The 22571-nt window shown below is 33.1% G+C and overlaps 2 protein-coding genes and 1 pseudogene across 3 annotated transcripts; 1 reads left to right on the forward strand and 2 right to left on the reverse strand.

Annotated features, from left to right (window-relative positions):
• Positions 1–411: 411 nt before the first annotated feature.
• Positions 412–7633, reverse strand: LOC108346964 (jasmonate-induced oxygenase 2). Its single transcript, XM_017586040.2, has 3 exons — positions 7115–7633; positions 1328–1652; positions 412–879 (listed from the first exon to the last, which is right to left on the reverse strand). The coding sequence occupies exons 1-3, from the start codon at positions 7582–7584 to the stop codon at positions 622–624; spliced, it is 1053 nt and encodes a 350-aa protein (XP_017441529.1). The 5' UTR covers positions 7585–7633; the 3' UTR covers positions 412–621.
• On the forward strand, positions 2679–5781 carry LOC108346396 (probable aspartic proteinase GIP2; annotated as a pseudogene).
• A 10648-nt stretch (positions 7634–18281) lies between the features above and the next one.
• LOC108346966 (ribulose bisphosphate carboxylase/oxygenase activase 2, chloroplastic) lies at positions 18282–21716 on the reverse strand. Of its 2 annotated transcripts, none has more exons than XM_017586041.2 (6): positions 21569–21716; positions 20868–21184; positions 20569–20760; positions 19526–19998; positions 18726–19007; positions 18282–18596 (listed from the first exon to the last, which is right to left on the reverse strand). In XM_017586041.2, the coding sequence occupies exons 1-6, from the start codon at positions 21611–21613 to the stop codon at positions 18481–18483; spliced, it is 1425 nt and encodes a 474-aa protein (XP_017441530.1). In that variant the 5' UTR covers positions 21614–21716; the 3' UTR covers positions 18282–18480. The 2 variants fall into 2 exon arrangements, with proteins under 2 accessions (XP_017441530.1, XP_052724285.1); XM_052868325.1 differs by lacking the exon at positions 21569–21716 and adding an exon at positions 21378–21478.
• Between the last annotated feature and the right edge of the window lie 855 nt (positions 21717–22571).

Here is a 22571-nt window from a genome sequence, read left to right on the forward strand (position 1 = left end):
AAATTAACTTTGTTAACTTAAAAAATGTAATCTAAACATTATATTTAAGACAAAATATTTTTTAACTATAGATTTGTTACTTTTTCATATACTTTCTTCATTAGTTTTTAATTTATGATTTGTAAAAATATGAAAAAGAAAGTAAAATTTTGAAAACTATTAAAAAGAAATAAAAAAAAATGGATTCCTACAAAAGAAAATTTCAAAACCTTCTTTACTTTAATTTTAATTTTCTTATTCAAATTTCAAACCCTTTGAATGAATTAATTAAAAAACAAAGGTGAAAAGGATATCTTAGGTAAGATGCATTACCAGTTAATTGGACTTAAGTATTTCAAGAGGTGATAATGATTTTATTTCAATAGAATATAACTAATTCTACTAGAACTTACTCCAAGATAATTCATTAAATGACTATCAATAGAATTTCAGCTTTATACATAAACATGGCACTTGGTGTTTATTATTTGATAATATTGCATACATAAAACCCACTAGAAATTTCGCATCAAATTTTACCGTCATTCACTCCAGAAATGATGTTTTGGATTAACAGTGCTACATATTATTCCCAATTCAGAATTTTACACACACAAGACAAATGACGTTAATAACATACTATTATTTTATCTTGTAATGTAATATTTGAATGTTATCCACCTCTCGTTTCTTGAAATTGGTGCTAAACCTGTGAACAAGAAACTTGCCCCATTTGTATGGCCTATATTTGGAAGGGTTTTGGTCATTTATCAACTCCTCCAAAGGCTTGACTTCAGTTTCCTGTGCAGGGAAGAGGAAGAATGGATAGGAAAATCTTTCTTTCTCAGAGTTTACCACCACTCTATGCTCTGGACTCTCGTATGCATCATTACTCCAAACCTGCAACCACAAACAACCGCAATCATCAAGTCAAAATTTCACTTTAGCATGAAATAAGAATTTAATTCAACGAGCTTTTCAATGCATATATTATATTTCTGTTTCTTTCTCTTTGTTTCTACAAGAAGAAAAATTCAAGAGACAATTTAAGTTGTTATACAGTTGAAAGATCAAATACCTTTGATATATGTTATTCCCAAAAGTCAATTTAGGTATGCTTTCGCTTAATGTTTTATGAAGTATTAAGGATTGCTAAATTAATTGTAGGATTATTGCTCATTTGTTATTAATCTGTTTGGGTGCTTAATCTAATAATTATCATTTTCCATAAATATTAAGGATTAAAAATGACATTTTAAAGAAAAATAAAGCACTTGGCTAAAATGGGTAAACTAATCTTTGTAGTTTTTGAAAGAATGTTGTTTGGAGTGGTAAAGAAATATAGTACCTGAACAATATCACCAAGGTTGATAATGAAGGAATTTGGGATGAGTTTAATTCTTATCCAGTCTCCATTGTGTTTCACTTCTAGTCCTTCAACCTCATCTTGTGCAAGAACGGTTAAGGCTCCGACATCCTTGTGTGGACCAACACCAAGGGCTAGGTGTGGACTAGGGCATGTAGGATAATAATTAAGACGAAAAAGGCTAGTTTGATCTTTCACAAAAAATTCCTCAAACCTTTTAGCTTCAAGGCCTAAGCTCAAAGCTATAAGCTCCATTAATTTAAAGGACAATTTCTCTGTCTCTTCAACATACTTTTTGATTGTACTCCTACACATATTCATGTTCACATAGTCAATTACAAAAACAAAAGGAAAGAAAAACTTTCTTTTAACCAAAATGAAAGAATTAATAAAAAATACATATAACTTGCAAATTAATTGATGATTTTATTGAATTAGGAAAGCTCAAGAGTAGGCTTTGAAAGGTGTAACAACATATACCTCTTCTTATAGTTCTCTTCATTCTTTATAATAATATTAATAACAAGTTAACTTTTACCTTTTAACATCATCAACCTTTCCTTATTTTAAGTTATAGTAATAATAATAATAATTTATTTTCTAACAAACATCTTCGTTCCCTTCTCTAAACCAATTGCAATATTAAGTTAATTTTGTCGCAATCAAACATCCCCGTAATATTCTAGAGCTTATTAGAGAGCTCAAGTTATGTTATTGTTTTTTTTAAAAGGTTTAGTGATTAAATTATTATCACATTATTACAATGTTATCTTATTGAACATGATTTAAGTTTCTACATGCACAAGCGACATCACCAATAAATTATGCTTCAACAACTATTAGTTACACTTTAGACATATCCATGACATTGCTCCAAAGCTCAGTTAGAAACCATATTCAAATGTACTTTTAGAATCTTTTTCGTCTCATATGTATAATAAGAATTTGCAAAAGCAAGTAAGTCTTTTTCTCTTCCTTTTGTAAATATCCCAAAGCCACACTAAAATTCTTTTTACAACTTATAAATACAACTGAGTTGGTTTTAAATTATACCTATTAATTAAGCTTATACTAAACACTATAAGCCTTTGTAATTGTAGAACACACCAAACTTGCAACAATTTGCTTAAAACAAATGTAATCCACAGTTATACTATCAACACCTTTGTTAATCTTAGAACTTAAAAACAATTGGACTTTTTAGATGTTTGCTCTGAAACATTCCAATCTTTCTTCAATATATCATTAACATATCTTTTTTGACTGAAAAAAAAAATCCTTTTCATTTTTGCAAAAGTTCAATGCTAAGAATTTCACCTTTCCAAGGATAGTCATGTCAAAACTGCATAGTAGAATTTATGTCAAAACTGCATAATAGAATTTAACACGGTAGTAAGAAAAAACGACAACGATTATTTTTGCTTTTTGCTTATATACAGAACATATATAGACAAAAAATCTACCTCTTTTTACATCGGTTCAAAGTAATCGAAGCCGGATTTTTGCTTTTTTTATTTTTGTTAGGATGACTTTAAACCTCGGTTCCTTTTGAACCGAGGCAGTATGTAGCCTTTTCGCCCCCAAACCCGGCTGCAACAACAAAACATGCGGCCTCACGCCGAACAACACCATCACCTACACCGCTACCTCCAGCGAGCTTGTTGAAGATACCGTCTCCGTCCAATCCACCAACGACTTCAACCCGGGACAAAACGTCACCGTTTCCCACTTCCTCTTCTCCTGCGCCCCCAGCTTCTTACTCCAAGGTCTCGCCACTAGAGTCTCGGCAGGACGAAAATCGCTCTTCCCTCACAGTTCGCTTTCGCGTTCAACTTCCACAGGAAATTTGTCGTCTGCCTCTCCTCAAAAGGCATTGCTTTCTTCAGCGACGACCCTTACGTTCTACTCCGCAACATCGACGCCGCTCAGTTACTCACCTTCACCCCTCTGTTAGTCAACCCTGTCAGCACCGCTTTCGCTTTCTCCCAGGGAGAACCCTCCGCTGAGTATTTCATCGGCGTGAAATCCATCAGAATCGACGAAAAAGCTGCGCCCCTTAACACGAATTTGCTATCCATAAACAACAACGGCGTTGGCAGAACCAAGATTAGTTCCGTTAACTTGTACACCGTGTTGGCGGCTTCGATCTTCAAAGCACTGACGAAGGCTTTTGTAAAAGCATCTACTGCGAGGAATATAACTAGGGTGGTTGGTGTGGCACCGTTTGAAGTGTGTTTCAGCAGTGAGAACGTGGTGGGCACTCGGTTAGGGGTTCTGCACAACCAGAAGACGATTTGGAGGATTTTCCGAGCGAACTCGATGGTGAGTGTGAGCAATGAGGTGCTTTGTCTCGGGTTTGTGAATGATGGTGAGAAGCCGAGGACTTCGATTGTGATTGATGGGTATCAACTTGAGAATAATCTCTTGTAGGTTGATTTGGCCGCTTCAAGGATGGGTTTCAGTTCTTTGCTCTTCGGAAGCCGAACTACATGCACAAACTTCAACTTTACCTCCATTGTCTAAAAGAAACCTTTCTATAATTACTCATGACCTTTCTATAACTTTGTGCAGGTATAGGCATCGATTACCTTGAAAATCGAGGCAATAGCCTTTTTCTGAAAAAAGTGGCGAAAAGTCTGACTTGTAGAATAGAGAGGTTTCTAGGCATCAGTTGTTTTTACAATGGAGGCAATATACTTTTCTACTTCGGGTTTTTCTGATGGAGATATATAACTTCCTTATTATTATAGAAATGTCATCGAATTTTTTTATGTTTTGATTTTTATAAAATCAAAGTGTATAGGGCATGTTAGAAAATAGTTTTTTTACTAGTGTGAACTCATTTATCATGTTTTTATCATCACTACTAAGTAAAATCATTAACATAAATGCTATTGTTGAATAAGTTACCTTCAATATTTCTTTTAGTGAAATTTTTTTGTTCATTTAGGCATTTTTGAAATCCTTCCTACATAAAGTGAGACTCTATATCATTGAACTATTTTATTAGTGTTTATTTTAGATTGTACAAAGTTTTGTGTTACTTGCATATCCTTGCATATCCTATGATTGAACTATTCCTTTTACTTTAAGTTGTTCAATGTACATATTTTAAATTGTTCTCCACAAAGGAATGCATATTTAACATCCAACTAAAATATGTCCCTTACTTTGCATGTTGCAAGTGTCACCTCATCTTTATTGTATTTGTGCATGCAACAAAGGCAAAGGCAAAATCTTTATAATAATTAGTTTCATCTTGTTGGAATTACCCATTTGTCACTAATCGTACTTTATATTTATCCAATTTGCTAAACTTGTTTAATTTTGTCTTGAAAATCTGTCACTTCAATTTGTCTTGAAAAAACTTGGATCGTTACTCATACTATGTTGCACCTCTAGTTCTTCTTCATTCAACTCATCATCACTCACAAACCCTTCCATCCAAGTCGAAGAGATTTGTAGCTCATCAATGGAGATTGTTTGTTTCCTTTGAATCATTAATCAAAACCACAACATGGGTAAATTGCTTTGTGAATGTTTGAAGAATTCTTCACTATTTTTTGTCGTAACTAAATTTGCGATGCGATGATAAACCCAAAATGTAAATTTTAAAAAACAACATAGGTTTTAGAGTTGTCATCGTATTTTATTATGAAAAACTACAAAAATATCATGAAGATAAAGTAGGGTCTTCGAAATCTGAATTGAGTCTGGAAGTCAGTTATGTTTAGAGAAGGTGTTAGCTAGTACCTTACAATAGTTGTTCAAAGATAATATCTTTAATTAAATATGCAAAATAGATGTGATTTTTTAAATGTTTATTTTTATATGAAATAATAAGAAAATATTGTATATAAGAAACAAAAATATTTTTGAAATTTTGGGTCTATCATGGACTAACATTGACTTTTACATATTTATGTTCATAAAATCAAGACTTAAGTAGTTTTAAAAAACTATTTAGAAAATATTTTTTTTAACCCAGCGAGAACTAACCTTACTCTATATACTTCTATTTAGAATAGAAAATCAGAAATTAAGTAAATTAGTCATATCTTCTTCATCACTTCTCATTTAGTTCGACATTATCATTACTGAGGAAAAATGAGTAATGGTTTCAAATTCTTTCATTTCAAACTTCAAACTTTCTTCAAAAACTTAAAAAATGATAAATTCATCCAAATATTAGTTTTAGGAAATTCCAAACAATTGTTCATATGCCTACTTATTAAAAAATTACCTCTTTATGGCCTGAAAAAGATAATACCTGACTTAATGATATTTTATTCTTATGTTGTCTAACTATTGCAACTTTGCATCAGTTAACACAATGTTCCTTAAAACTAACTTCTACCAAGTTTTATAGACCCTTAACATGAAAAGGATTTTCTATCAAGTGAGTTCAATGATCATAAGTAGATAGTCAAACTGAGGTGTTATAATTGAATCTTTTCATCACCCATCTTTGTATTGCGCTCTCTTTTTACTTAACTAAGTCAACTTAGTTATATATATATATATATATATATATATATATATATATATATATATATATATATATATATATATATATATATATATGGAACCAAGTGAAAACTTTGATAAGAATATATAACTTACAAATTGATCTTGAGTTGACTTGTTGATTTGAGTTGAATTGACTTATTGATATTTGACTTTGGTTGTTTGTTTTATGGGTCAAGCTTGGACCAACTTGAAGGAGGATAACACTATTTGAAGTGAAGAAGTACTTGAAGCCAAACACCATAAGACACACATGAAAAGCATGAGTAGTTTACCTTTTCTAGAAGGTCAATAGATGAATATGAAGGCTTTATGGTCAAGCTATGGTTCTCTCCTTTTCAAGACACCTTCTTTTTGACATAAATTCTAGAACTTTAGTTTTTCTTTTTACTTGTGCACCCTATAGCCTTTTTTTTTTCTAAGAGACCCTCACCATCACTTTTAAAAGGAGCTCTTCTAGACTTATGTAAGGGTTGAATATTTAGAGTAAGATTACCTTATACTTAACCACCTTTGTGTGTGTGTTCTCTTGAGAGTGTCATGTTTTCTTGTCTTATATTGAGCCTAGAGCTCAAGTGATGGCTTTTACTACTTGGTGAACCCTAGTGCCCCTCAAGTGGGTGCCATCACCTTATTCCCTTCCATTCCCTTTCCTCTTTCACGTCATTTTTTTCTCCATATTTTCTTTTCTTTGGCTACTTATGTGTTCATTTATATTCAACACTTGTGTTCTAGTGTTTATTCCTGTTTTAGTTTCCATTACTTGATCATCTCCTTCTCTAGATCTTTGGAAATGAACATTCACATCTAGATAACCTTAGTTATCTTAATGTCTAGTAAGGATCTTCTTTGAGCTTACTTAATCACCATATAAACTTAAAATGATGATGGGTGTTTATCAAATAGCATAAAAACAAGAGTTGTTGCATCAAATTAACTTTGAGTGCTACCAAATCTTTTCTCACATCAATATTCTAATTATTTATAGATTTTTTATCCCAATATTTAACGAGTTTATTTAATATGATTGTTAAAAAACAAAATCTTTGATTTTCTTTTTATTTAAGAGGACTTAATTTAGTTTTTTCCATTAAACTGAAATTAATATTGTTTGAAAGGTGACCACATATATGAATACTTATACCTTTCCCATGACACATACATATGTACATATGATATGATACTGGATATTATTGTGAGATAACAGTCTGATAACTGTGAGACAAAGGAAAGATGAATTACCTGAGGTGTGGAGGGTACTGAGGTGAGGAATTAGTCCAGTAAGTGAGTCGATCATCGTGTTCATGAGGAGTGAGAGGAACCAGAGTGGGGTCTTTGGCTACAGAATCAAACACTTCTTTCCAGTCCCTAACGTTCTTGGTGTGCTCAGTGTCATAATAACCCATCGCATTCCTCTCATCTCTGCTAACCTTCCTCTTCTCCTCCACACTCTGACTAAAGAACATCCTTGAAGCTTTCTCAATGTTTTCTCTCAGATTGAGGGGCACCCCATGGTTGATTACTTGGAAGAAACCCCATTCCTTGCACGCACTCCCTATCTCCTTCACCAACCTTTCAATGGAAGATGCTTCTGAAACTGCCTCCTTCGTTACTGGAGAGAGATCTATCACAGGAATTTCTTCAGCTTCGATCACACACAACTTTGGTCTGTGTTGCAGCTCTTGGATGAAAGCAGGCTCTACCTCTCCCATGGCTCTTCTTAGCTATGCTTCACTTTGCCGACTGCATAGTTTACTCTTCTATATATATAACTAACGTAATAATAATATTGTTCTAACCTAGAAGGTCCCATCAATCAAATTATTGCATAAAAATATTAGTCCATCAATAATATTATCTTTAACATGTGAATTATTAGTGTATCTGATCAATTATCAAATTAAAATCTTATAAATAAAATTTCATTAAATATTTAAAATTAAAAAAATTTCATAAATATGGTTTACATCTAATAGGATTAACACGACTTGCAGTTACAAATAGTATATAAAATAAATCAGATCAAACTAAATAAATAGCATTGTTTGGTTGGATTGGGTTATAAGGTAACAAATTACTAGATCAAGAGTTTTTTAGTCCTTATAATCAGATTAGATAGAAAAAAGTTTCAACTGGTTTATCGGATGAATCATATATTTTTTCAGCTTTTAAGTAAACAATAATAAATGAAATATTTAAGAAAATATATGTTTTATGGATATTGTGAGTAAAATATTTATGTGATTGTGATTCCTTCGTACAGATACATTGAATCAGGACACACTCCATATGGTTGTTTTCTCTGAAGGGATATCAAAAGAAAATAATATCATCCTTACGTGTTTTTTCTTTTATGAAAAAGAAATGTGAAAATTGTTTGAATCAACTTTTGCTAAAGGTTAACAAAGTCTCTAAGTGGATGATATGCAACTTTTACTATATAGTTTTAGTAGATTGATTACTCTCATAATGTCTACTGAGGCTTAAACTTTCTATAAAAAACCTTCAAAGTAACTTTTTAACTTAGTAACGGGAAACATTAATTATGTCATATATAAATTAGTGAGACTTTTTACATTTATGGGATATCTAAATTTAATGTTTTAAATTTTGACAGCATAAAAGAGAAGAAAATGTTCTATTAAGATTAAAAGATAAATTCATACATTTATAAAAATTACAGACAACAATTTCAAGTTTTAAATAATGAAAAATAAAGAAAATATTTTGTAGATACTAGATCAAAGATTACACATAGGATTAAAATTATATTTATTTATTTATTTATTTTTAAAGTATAAATGGTGGGTACATTATTCAACAGTATTATTGTGAGGACCGTAAACTTTTGGAGAGATGGGGACAGGGCAGTCACCCACTCCTGGCATTATTGGAATGCATTATTGGAGTACAATTATTGGGGGGAGCTTGGAAAGAGGGTTTTTCATTTTGGCATGTGAGAGGGAGAGAGAGAGCAGAGGGGGAGTAACATCCAGCCATTTCCAGCAGCACCAGGGGAAGATGAAGTGGTGATCTCGGTCAAGTAGAAATAGCTTGAGTAAGGAGCATCCAAGGCTTGGAGATGAAGCACTTGCTGCCACGACCCACACCAGCAGGAAGGAAATAACACACGTTTGGAGAGCTTCAGTAATGGTTTGGAGAGAAAACCATCCAACGTTCCAGTAGCTTGGAGAATAATTCACGTTTCCAGCCGCCACCATGGTGGGAGACTTTGGTCCCTCCAGCGTCCAATGTAAGATCCTTGAAAATATTTGTAAGTTAAAATGTAAGATCCATAAAAAAAAATATTTATAATTGTAAATTTTAACATTTTATTAGTAATAATAATTTTAATGGATAGAAAAATGTAAATTTTTGGATATAAAGTTATAGTAATTCTAGAGGGAGAGCTTCAAATTTTTGATAACTTATTTAGGATTTTTTTTTAAGAAAAGTGAATAGTGAATAGTTAAAAAAAATATATTAAAATAAATTGTGGAAGAGAACACTCCACGTAGAATTAATCATTCAGAGATAAGAATGATGAATAAAAAATAATTTTTGAATAGTAAAAATGAATAGTAAAAGTGAATAGTAAAAATGAATAGTAAAAAATGAATAGTAAAATTTTTTGGCTATAAATAGCCAAGGGGGGAGGCTGAAGATTTACACCAAAATTCTAGAGAAATTGTGAGAGAAGAGAGTTGGAGGAAATTATAGTTAAAGAGGGGAAATTCTGCAAGTTTCCGGAGAACGGTTTGAGAAGAGGAAACTAAGTCTGGAATAGAGGTAAGGGAAGCTAACTTTGAGTATTTCTTTTTGTATTATCTTGAGTCTTGAATATGCTATAATTTTTCTTTTGTCTGATTTTAAATCTTGAATATGGAGTATTTTGTTTCTGTATGATTTTGAATTTTAAATAAGAGTATGTTTTGTGTTAATATCCAAGTGTGATAGTTGTAAAATATGATGTTGATTATGTTATGCCAATTGTATGTTATTAGTGGTTTATTTTTGTATTTTGGAAGGATTAGAAATTGTCTAACCGGCTCTGCCAGATTCAATTTCTTATTTCCCCAAACATTTTATTGTTTTCCTTATTTATTTTTATTGTTTTTTGGAAGGATTAGAAATTGTCTAACCGGCTCTGCCAGATTCAATTTCTTGATTCCCCAAACTTTTTATTTCCTTCCGTATTTATTTTATTACATTTTTGGAAGGATTAGAAGTTGTCTAACCGGCTCTGCCAGATTCAACTTCTTGTTTCCCCAAACTATTTATTTCTTTCCTTATTTATTTTATTGCATTTTTGGAAGGATTAGAAGTTGTCTAACCGGCTCTGCCAGATTCAACTTCTTATTTCCCCTGACATGTATTGTTCTTATTATTTAATTATATTGTATTGATGAATGGATTAGAAGTTGTCTAACCGGCTCTGCCAGATTCAACTTCTTGTTTCCCCATGAATTTTTATATTAAGATTATTTTTATGATTGTCAAATATTGTATTCTTCTATGACCATTTATAGTAATGTTTTATTATTGTTAATTGTTTATAATTATCTTGTATGAATTCTATTATGGATGTTTATTGTGATGAATTTATTGAATGAGTTTGTTGGCTGAAATTAATCTTGTTGGAAGGTTTGGAATAAGGGTTCTGTAATAGCTTGTATATGGGTATTAAATATATAAACAGTGTTTGAGGTTGTTGTGAGAGGAAGTAAAATTAGGCATTTTAAGATTTAGAGCATAAGAAAACAAGGCAGATAAATTAAATAAATAAATTGTTAATTATTGAAGGCCTCCCTTTGTTGGTAGGATAGAGGAACCTTAAAAACCTGAGTTGGCACATCCCTGATCATAGAGCAGCCCTGGCCTGGTCCAGTCAGTTGTGACTAGTCATATGTGCTGGCGTCGAAGGTGAGTTTGATGCGTTCAGACATCTGGGTCCTCTCCGGTGACCAATTGGGGTAAAGAAAAATCTCTACTAGGATGAAAATAAAATAAAACAAGTTGATTATAGATGCATAATATTATCATGGTAAAAATTTCATATATATTTTATTTATCATTACATTGAGCCCAGACTTTAATATGTAGTTCCTAAGATATGTTGATATATTTTGGTTGATCCATGATCTTTGTTTGGTGAAAATATGTTGAGTTATACTCGGTATGGTCAAAATGAGTTTATAATATGAAGTATGATATCTGGCAATATGTTTAATTTATTGACACCAAAATAGGTTATTGTCAAATTATGATTAGAGAATGAACATGATTGAGTTATGCGGAGAAGAAGTTATGAATTGTTGATTTGATGAAATGTTGGAGTGGATAAGAGGATATGAAATGTTGATTTGATGAAATGTTAGAGTAGATATAAGAAATCATTGCTTATGAAATGATGTTTCCTACGGGAAGTAGTATGTTCGGTTTATACCATGGGAGCTTGATATGAGCAAAGTAACACCTGAGGTTTATGAAAGCAGGCAGCAAGTGGTCTGACCATAAGGCTTTGACATAAATATGTGGTTCATAAGTTTTATAGAAGCAGGTAGAGAGAGGTCTGACCATAAGGCTTCAGAGAGTAATACATAGTATACAGGTGAGGCTTAAGGAAGCAGGCAGAGAGCGGTCTGACCATAAGGCTTCGTGAGTAAGCATGATAAAATTGTAAGGTTTATGAAATTGAGGAAGTTGATTTTGATAATGATGAATTAATGACATCGGGGTAATGATATTTTAGTAATTGTAGAAATACATGTTTGAACTATTCTTATTACAAGTTTAATGATTGATATGATATGGTTGGCTTACCCTTATTTGTTTGTTCTATGATCATATAACTCATGTTATATGTGATTAGATAATGTTGCAGATGCGGTTGAAAAAGCTTAGAGATGAGAGAGATGCGGGGAAAAACTTTCAGGGATTTTTGTAAAAAGAATAAATTTGTATTGGGAAGATTATGTTGTGTAAAACTTATAAGTTGAAATTTCAATGATGAAGACTATATTGTTTAAAGTTTGTAAGTTTGGTATTGTACTTTGGAGTAATTGAAATAAAGTTTGATTGTTTATATGAGATATCAAATTAATTTAGTCTCTACTATCAGTAATACCCTTTAAAATATTTGGGTGTTACATCCAACAACCTTGAACATCCAACATCTCCAATCTTCCCAACGTAACTATCCAGTAGAAAGGACAATCAGCAACTGCATCGCCCTCCATCAGCACCAGCCTTCAACCATAGGAGCAACCAACACATTAAGAATTCATGACTGGAAGAAAAATCAAGTGGTTGGGCATCTTGTGAGAGTGGAATCCTTATAACAAAAATCTAGGAGAGGAAGGGGAGATCTTGAACTGCACATCTCAGGGAGATTAATCCCAAATTTTTAAGGAAGTCTTCAAGAGGTAAGGGGAGCTAGATCCATTTATTAGATTGTTAAATCATACTGTATTTGATGCAGATCTGGGAATTTTGGGGATGAAAAATGGAGTTTTCTGGGTTCTGGAAAACCTCATGCGATTCTGCAGAATTCTGCAGAAACGCGCGCTCGTCCAAAACGGGATTCGACCACTTAAGGGTCGGTCAAATTCTGAACGCTCAGTATTTGTTCTGAGCGTTCGCCCTAATCGGCCAAATTGGGACGTTCATCCTAATGGCTCGACCAATTAGTGGTCGGCCAACACATGCTGAGCGTTCGGTCTTCAGTATGATGACGTTCGCCCTTCCATATAAGTGTAGCGTTCGTTCTTGATGATTGTTGTAACACCCAAATATTTTAAAGGGTATTACTGATAGTAGAGACTAAATTAATTTGATATCTCATATAAACAATCAAACTTTATTTCAATTACTCCAAAGTACAATACCAAACTTACAAACTTTAAACAATATAGTCTTCACCATTGAAATTTCAACTTATAAGTTTTATACAACATAATCTTCCCAATACAAATTTATTCTTTTTACAAAAATCCCTAAAAGTTTTTCCCCGCATCTCTCTCATCTCTAAGCTTTTTCAACCGCATCTGCAACATTATCTAATCACATATAACATGAGTTATATGATCATAGTACAAACAAATAAGGGTAAGCCAACCATATCATAAAATCATTAAACTTGTAATAAAAATATTATAATCATGTATTTTTGCAATTGATAAAATATCATTATTCCGATGTCATTAATTCATCATTATTATCTTTCTCATTTCCATAAATCTTACAAGTGTACCATGCTTACTCATGAAGCCTTATGGTCAGACCGCTCTCTGCCTGCTTCCTTAAGCCTCACTTATATACTATGTCTTACTTTCTGAAGCCTTATGGTCAGATCCCTCTCTGCCTGCTTTTATAAACCTCAGGTGTTACTTTGTTCATACCAAACTCTCATGGTATAACTCGAACATACTACTCCCGGTAGTAACATCATTTCATAAGTAATGATTTCTCATATCCACCCCAACATTTCATAAAACCAACAATTCATACCCTCTTATCCACCTAACTCAATCAGCTTCATTCTTTAATCATGAATTCATAATAACTCGTTTTGGTATCAATAAATTAAACATATTGCCAAATATCATGCTTCATATTATAAACTCATTTTGCCCATAACGAGTATAACTCAACGTATTTTCACCAAACAAAGATCATGGATCAACCAAAATATATCAACATATCTTAGGAACTACATATTAAAGTCTGGGCTCAATGTAATAAAATATATATGAAATTTTTACCATGATAATATTATGCATCTACAATCAACTTGTTTTATTTTATTTTCATCCTAGTATAGATTTTTTTTTACTCCAATTGGTCACCGGAGAGGACCCAGATGTCTGAACGCATCAGACTCACCTTCGACGCTAGCACATATGACTAGTCACAACTGACTGGACCAGGCCAGGGCTGCTCTATGATCAGGGATGTGCCAACTCAGGTTTTTAAGGTTCCTCTATCCTACCAACAAAGAAAGGCCCTCAATAATTAACAATTGATTTATTTAAATTATCTACCATGTTCTCTTATGCTCTAAATTTGAAATGCCAAATTTTAATGTGTTCACTTCCTCTCATAGCAACCTCAAACAATATATGTACATCTATTTAATACCCATATATAAGCTATTTCAGAATCCTTACTTCAGACCTTCCAACAAGATCAATTTCAGCCAACAAATTCATTCAGAACATATTAAATTCATCACATCACAACATGTACAATTTCACAGTTTCAGTTATCATACTCAATATAATAAAAGTCATAAAATAGTTTCACAAGAGCACACCAGTTCAACATTCATATGCAAATATTTTATAAAATAAATTCATACAAAAATAATTAGCTCCCATTACCATCAAAATAATATTAATATAAAAATTTAGGGGAATCAAGAAGTTGAATCTGGCAGAGCCGATTAGACAACTTCTCATCCTTCCAGAAAGATGCAATAAAAAAAAATATATAAAACAATAAAATTTCTGGGGAAACAAGAAGTTGAATCTGGCAGAGCCGGTTAGACAACTTCTAATCCATCCAAAAATACAATATAATTAAATAACACGAACAATAACATGTCTGGGGAAACAAGAAGTTGAATCTGGCAGAGCCGGTTAGACAACTTCTAATCCTTCCAAAAATGCAATAAAATAAATAAGTAAAGCAATAAATAGTTTGGGGAAACAAGAAGTTGAATCTGGCAGAGCCGGTTAGACAACTTCTAATCCTTCCAAAATACAATAAAAATAAATAAGGAAAGCAATAAAATGTTTGGGGAAACAAGAAATTGAATCTGGCAGAGCCGGTTAGACAATTTCTAATCCTTCCAAAATAAAAAAAATAAACAACTAATAACATACAAATGGCATAACATAATCAATATCACATTTTACAACTATCACACTTGGATATCATCACAGAAGCATACTCTTATTTAAATTTCAAGATCATACAGAAACAAAATACTCCATATTCAAGATTTAAGATCAGACAAAAGCAGAATATAGCATATTCCAGACTCAAGATAATACAAAAGGAAATACTCAAAGTTAGCTCCCCTTACCTCTAATCCAGACTTAGTTTCCTCTTCTCAAACCGTTCTCCGGAAACTTCCAAAATTTCCCCTCTTCAACTAGAATTTCCTCCAACTCTCTTCTCTCACAATTTCTCTAGAATTTTGGTGTAAATCTTCAGCCTCCCCCCCTTGGCTATTTATAGCCAAAAATTTTACTATTCATTTTTACTATTCATTTTTACTATTCACTTTTACTATTCATTTTTACTATTCAAAAATTATTTTTTATTCACCATTCTTATCTCTGAATGATTAATTCTACGTGGAGTGTTCTCTTCCACAATTTATTTTAATATATATATATTTTTTTTAATCATTCACTATTCACTATTCACTATTTACTATTTACTATTTACTATTTACTATTCACTATTCACTTTTCTTAAAAAAATCCTAAATAAGTTATCAAAAATTTGAAGCTCTCCCTCTAGAATTACTATAATTTTATATCCAAAAATTTACATTTTTCTATCCATTAAAATTATTATTACTAATAAAATGCTAAAATTTACTATTAGAAATATATATATATATATATATATATATATATATATATATATATATATATATATATATATATATATATATATATATATATATATATATATTTTCATGGGTCTTACAATTGTAGTGTTCGGTTTCAATTGGGTAGTCTCTATTAGTGATTTAGAGCGTTCGTCTAAGAGTATAATAGATTTAGAGCGTTCGTCTAAGAGTATAATGGATTTAGAGCGTTCGTTTAAGTGTATAATAGATTTAGAGCGTTCGTCTAAGAGTATAATAGATTTAGAGCGTTTGTCTAAGAGTATAATGGATTTAGAGCGTTCGTCTAAGTGTATAATAGATTTAGAGCATTCGTCTAAGGGTATAATTGATTTCGAGCGTTCGTTTGAGTGTATAATTGACTTTGAGCGTTCGTTGTTAAATGGATATTTATAGTTTTGAATCTTGAACGTTCGTTGTTAAATTGTTAACTATAGCGTTCGACATAATTTAGTATTATTAGGCTTGAATCTTGAACGTCCGCTATGGCTAACTAAAGATTGTAGCGTTCGGTCTCATTTCTGTATTAGCAAATTGAACGTTCGGTTTTGATGTATTAGTGTACGTTCGACCTTAGTGTATTAGTGATTCATAGCGTTCGATCTGGATCAGGTGTTCTGAGGTTTAGATTATTAGCGTTCGTTCTTGGTAGTAGCGTTCGTTCTTGGTAGTAGCGTTCGGTCTTAATCATGCTTTGGCTTAGGCATTTAGCGTTCGTCCTTGTCTGGAGAGCGTTCGTCCCTTGTCTGGAGAGCGTTCGTCCTTGTCTGGAGAGCGTTCGTCCTTGTCTGGAGAGCGTTTGTCCTTGTCTGGAGAGCGTTCGTCCCTTGTCTGGAGAGCGTTCGTCCCTTGTCTGGAGAGCGTTCGTCCCTTGTCTGGAGAGCGTTCGATTTTAGTGGATGATATTAATAGCGTTCGGTCATAAGTTGCTTATTCTTAAGTTATGGATTCTTAAGTTTGGATCATAAGCGTTCGTTCTTGGATATTAGTGAGTGTGAGCGTTTGTTTTTAACTTAGTATCCTCGGGTAGCATTGTTGAGCGTTCGGTCTTAATTTGACAAGTCTTAAGTTTGGATCTTGAGCGTTCGGCAGTATTATATGATCAGTGATTTTAAGCGTTCGGTCTTAATTGGATAGTCTCAGGCTTCAATTTAATGTGTTCAGTCATAACATGTGTTAGTGAAAGTTCGGTCAGGATTGTGTTTTGCAAATTAGTGATCGTCCTTAGTGAACGTCCAATCTTAGTGATGTTTTCTGGTGATAGTTCATATGGAATGGTCGTTCTCGATGGGTTGTAGTACACGTCTTAGGCAGCGTTCGGTCTTGATGTTGTTTGATCATTGAGCGCTCCTCCAAACAATGTGCAGTGTAATAGGGTGTTCGATAGTTTAACGTTCGGTCTATGTACTCGGTTTTAGCGTTCGGCCTATTGAATCTCATAGCGTCCGTCATATTAGCATAGGAGCGTTCGACAGACAGCGTCCATTCAAATAGTGCTCGGTAAATAGGGTTCGGTTCCATGGTTACTTTTGCTCTATTTTAAGTGTGCAATGTGTTTTGTATATATATATATATATATATATATATATATATATATATATATACTCTGAGGTAAATTCATGTGAAACAAAAATATGTGAATGCATGAGCTGTGATAAAATTATTATGATATTAGTATGTATGTTGATGTTGAGGGTCCCGTAGTTGGAGGTTATCCTGATACTCTAATAATTATCCAGTCTCATGTAGAGAAGGATGAATTATGTGGTGAGAGGAGCAGGAGGTCCTGGTCTATGTGTCGGTTTTGGACATAGTGAGGGGACTAACCTTGTGAATGGTATGAAGTAATTTGAAAGTGTATTTGTAAGAAAAAAGTAGAAGTCATCACAAGTGCATAACCTCCCGTGACCGCTCATCAACGTATCATCCGGATGAGTGTCTAGTAGGAATTGTGGTATGATGATATATGAGGATGTCTGACATAAATTTTATATGATGTATTTATCAAAGCAATTATGCATATTTTATAATTGTTGTGTTACATGTTATCTCACCCTTACTTATTTGTTTGTGCCGGAAAAATCATATTTTTGCGATGATCGTATAACGTTTTTGTTATACGTGAGCAGATGAAGGATTGTCGCGTGATCCTATGCAAAGGAAGGAACAGATGGAAGAACAAATTAGAAGAATTCAATGTTATCTTTGCAGTTAACTCTCAGCTTAAAATTCATGTATAGATTTAAATATGAGGTTACGGGATGTTACCGTAATTATATTATTACCTTATTTAAATTTTGATTTTTTTAGAGGGTGAATTTTTGGGACGTTACAATTATTAAGATAGTTTAACTCTTCCATATTACCTTGTAAATACATGGTATAATCTTAAAATAAATGAATAATTGAATATTACCTTATAAAGTAAGAATGTAAATTGACCCTGTGCTACCTTTCTAACTTTTCCTCAAGGAAGTTACTCTTTAAGACCCTTCTTCAATAACTTTTAACATTGTTATTATACATAATTATTCAGTTATTCAAAGATTGCTTCTTTATTATATCCTTTGTCAAGAAAAAAATCTATAAGGTCAACCATCTACTATAAGAACTCTTACTGTGAATATAGTAAATAGTTAAAATCTTATTAGTATTATCTATTGTGATAACTTTAATGTTACACATAATTTTCTTTTAGTATTCTATCATACACATTATTAGTACAACTAAAGTTTTGATTTACAAACTTGGCAATATAACAGTGAAACCCAAAGAAAAGGACGTTTTCAACTATGATAGCTATAAGATGTCTCATTGCCACCCATAAAACCAAACACAAAAGGTTTCAAATATCTACAACATACATAAAAGAAGTGAATGCAAATGTGAAAAACATGATAACATTCTTTATTCTTCTGTACCATATATCTCCGTATCTGCTCCAAATTTACCTAAGAATCATCACCTAAAGTGTATATGTGCAGCTTCCATCATCACTTCTGGCTGTTGGATCATAGTTTTCTGCAGCAGGGTCAGTGCAACCTTCAGGAACAGGAACATGAACTTGCTGAGCTGCTTGTCCTGCACCAAACATTTATGGTAACCTTAATTTAGTCTTGTTCATTCATCATCAATGGTTACTCCAACATAATCCTGAAGCCAGAAACAGTTTTCCCATCATGAACTTTAGGATCAAATCAAGGGTCTAACCATAGAAGTTTCCTGTCTTCATGGCATCTTCATTTGCATCTCCAAGTGCAGCCTCTTTGAGGTATTTGTCAGCCAGTTGAACTCTCTTCACATTCTCTTGCTCTTGGACAAGCATGTTTCCATACTCAAGGAGCTTGCTAAGAGACATCTGTGGTTGCTTAAAAGTTGGTGGTCCCTCCTTTGAATTCACTAACTTTTTCCCAACATTCTCCACTCCCACCCCAGAAATCCACTTTCTCACTTCATCATCATACACTCTGGCCCTCAAGGCACCAAAGAAGTCTGCATACAATTCCATCAAACAGTGGATTATTCACATGCCATCACGCAATTTGACACCAATGCCTGAAACTTCTACGGTGTCTTCTTGTTAATTAAAATGATGTGCAAAACCATTACTATACAAAAGTGAGATGCTAATCAGACAAAGAACAAAATAGTGAATGACCAGACAAGGAACCAAAGAGGTGTCAATAAAAGCTTATATTGGCACATTCCATCCACTATGGCAAATGAAGATAAGGAATTAACAAATAAAAGTTTGGTTTAAATATGTTTCTGATATTGGCACATAACATTCTTGTGACAAGTCCCTGTTTAAATTTTATTCTTTTCAGGTCTTAACTATTAGAAAAGTCGTCAAATTTCAGTTCAGGGTAAAGGATACAAAGCACATTTGTTCTAAATATAGGGATTAAAGTTGACTAAGAACTAACACCAAAAAAGCGTTAGATTTACAAGGATAAAACATATTTAAGTAGATAGTTTTAGCTTGAAACTTGAATTGAGTTATGACTTACCAATAGATTGGCCAGGGAAAGTGTCAACAAGCTTGATGATGTCCTCTTTTGGGATACCATCTGTTCTGAAAATGCCTTGGCAGACACCAATCCTGTCATCTCGAGTAGGTGCCCAATAGAACTTCTCCATACGACCATCACGAATGAGAGGAGCATACAATGTTGAGAAGTCATTGCCAGTGACTATGATTGGAACACGGGGATTCTCCTCCTTGTTGTACATGCCAGGAAGTTGGACATTGGTTGGGTTGTCAGCAATGTTCATGAGGGTTGCATTCACCATCTGGTTGTTCACAGTGTACTGAGTTGTTCCACCAAGCCTACCAGCTCCAGCATCAAGATCATTGATAAAGAGACAGCACATCTTTCCTTTTCTGATAATGTCTGCTGCCTCACGGTACCTTTGCCTGATCAACTTAGCAGGCTCTCCAGCATTTCCACTCTCCAATTCTCCAGCACTCATCATTATGGGGCTGAACACAAAGCCAATAAGACAGAGTTAATGAAGTTTTGGATTGTGGTTTGTAATTTTGTATGTCCCAAACCATGGTTTGTAGACTGAATATTGAGTTCCATGCAAAGATAACATGTTTACATTGCAAAAGTCTCAGTTGAGCTGTATTTGAAAATAATTTTGGTTGTTCTGAAGATCCTTAACCCTAATGAAGCAAAATAGACTTAGGGATACATTTTCTGACAAAATAAGAATCCTTAACCCAACATTTGTAAAAAAGTGAACTTGTCTAATTCAATTCTATAAAACCTACTTATAAGAACTTACACTCACTTATATATTATATAATTTGGTCTTATCGATGTAGGACCTATAACAATTTGGGAACAACTATTTTGGACAAGCCACAGATTGTGTAGAAGTGAAAAGAAATTGTTTTTTCAGTGGTCCAAACCATGGTTTGTAAACCATAAGCTGAATACACTCTTAGTTCATCTTGGATGCATCTTAGTCTAAACCAACACAGCATCTCTATCCTTTTCCTACCAAATCGGGTAATACATATTGGAATGGAAATAAATAAACTTACTTGATTCCCATCTTGGCAAAGACAAGCTCACATTGGAATGATTTCCCCTGACCTTTGCCTCCCCAAATACCCAAAATAAGAGGAACCTTAATATTTGGCAAGGACAAAAAGTTCTTGGTGATGTGAACAACAATCTTATCCATAAATGCAGGAGCAATATAGAAGCCATCCATGGTGTTGTCCAAATTGTACCTGAAAAATAAGTCCATTAACATTCATCATGTTTACAGAATGCAAACAATCCAAACTTAATGTTCCAACTATTTATTGGCCATGTTAAGTTCAAAGCAACAACTTACTGGCGAAGACCAGCACTGATGTAATCATAGGAACTCATGACAGCATAGTGAGTGCCACTCTCCATGGGAGCTTGGAAGAGAGTGTCCACCATTCCCTTCCCTCTAGTGATATCCTGCTGGTCATCGGAAGTGTCATAAGCAAGTCCTCCCCATCTATCCTTTGAAGTCTGCTTCTCCTCATCATATTCAATCTCTGCAGAAACTTTGAAATTCCCACACACACTCTTCTGGCTAGATCTCACAGAACTGGTTTTCTTCAAACAGATTCCAAAGAATGCAGAGCCTGTCACTCCACTGCTATAGCCATTCAGTTTCAACTGCACAAAAATTTAACCCCAATGAGCCATAAACCCCAAATTCAACAGCAAGATTCATCCTTCACAAGAAATTGAAACACACCCAGATAGAAAAAACAAATCAAATACATATTTGATCACCAAAATTCTAAAGAGCCCCCATTTTTATATATACAGAAACAAGTTCACAATCTACTCCTTTGAACAAACTTACACAAATAAAGCACATATGCTATGATTGGCAACTGCATCATGCATATTTATGTCGGCATGTTTATACTCTATAGTAAGCTAAAAGTATTAAAAACATGGACCAGACCAACATCATAATTTATAAGTGAAACAAAACACGTTGTGACGATGACACAAAGGTTTGAAGAGTTTAATCTGACATAAACATAGTACCGGTGCCATGTTAACAGCTCCAAAGGTTGGCATTGAGGCAGCCATTTTGACTAGTAGGAGTGTTAAAGGGGAACAAGACAACAGAAAACTAAGTGTTTCAAGGTGTTTGGTTGGATTGAATAGGTGAGACGGTGTTTTATAGTGTGGAAAAAGTGAAAGGAAAATCTGTGGATTGACTAAAGAATTTATCAAAAGCCACAGAAGTGGGGTTGGAAGTACTGCGGTATTATTAATACGTGGCTTTTGGTGACATGGACATTGGGTTTGGAACGTCGTTTTTGAGTGCAGTGGACATTGTTTAAGAACATAATGGAGGCTTCTAGGAAATGTAGTTATTTGAGGTTAGAGTTGCAGCATCACCCTCCACCACTCATATTTTGGTAATTTTATTGCTGCATTGTGAAGAAAATATAAAAACCAATATCAGAATGGTTCGGCGAAGAGAAAAAGATTTCTTCTGTCACTTCAACAAGTTTTTTTCTCAAAAAATTAAAATGTTGAAATAAAAGAACTTACAACACATTCAGGTACTTTCGACAAATTAAAATAACAAGCTTTAAAAATATTTAAAAAGTGTCGTAAATTATTTTTTTAATCTGAATAAACGGACCCTAGAATTGTCTAGAGACAAATGAATGCAATATAAGGAATTTTTGTTTTAAGAAAATAGAATGAAAAAGAAAATTAAAATTAGATGTTTTATATATTAAAATTATTTTATACATATACAAGTTCTCTCGTATACCTTTTTTCTAATTTTTCATGTGTATAGAAAACTTATTTAATTTTTTCTGAATATTTTTCTTTCTAAGAAGTTTTCATGGAAAAGATAATTCGAACGAGACCAAACTAAATCAAATTAGCTCAAACCTTTTTTCAAACTATTTAGATAATTTCTTATTCACAAATAAATAACGAAAGTTTGTTTAGTAAATTTTAATGATTTATTATGTTTATAATTTAAAACATACTCGTATTCAAGATATCTTAATTGTATTTTATT

Source organism: Vigna angularis, chromosome 9 (genome assembly GCF_016808095.1).
Source record: "Vigna angularis cultivar LongXiaoDou No.4 chromosome 9, ASM1680809v1, whole genome shotgun sequence".
NCBI lineage: Eukaryota > Viridiplantae > Streptophyta > Magnoliopsida > Fabales > Fabaceae > Vigna > Vigna angularis.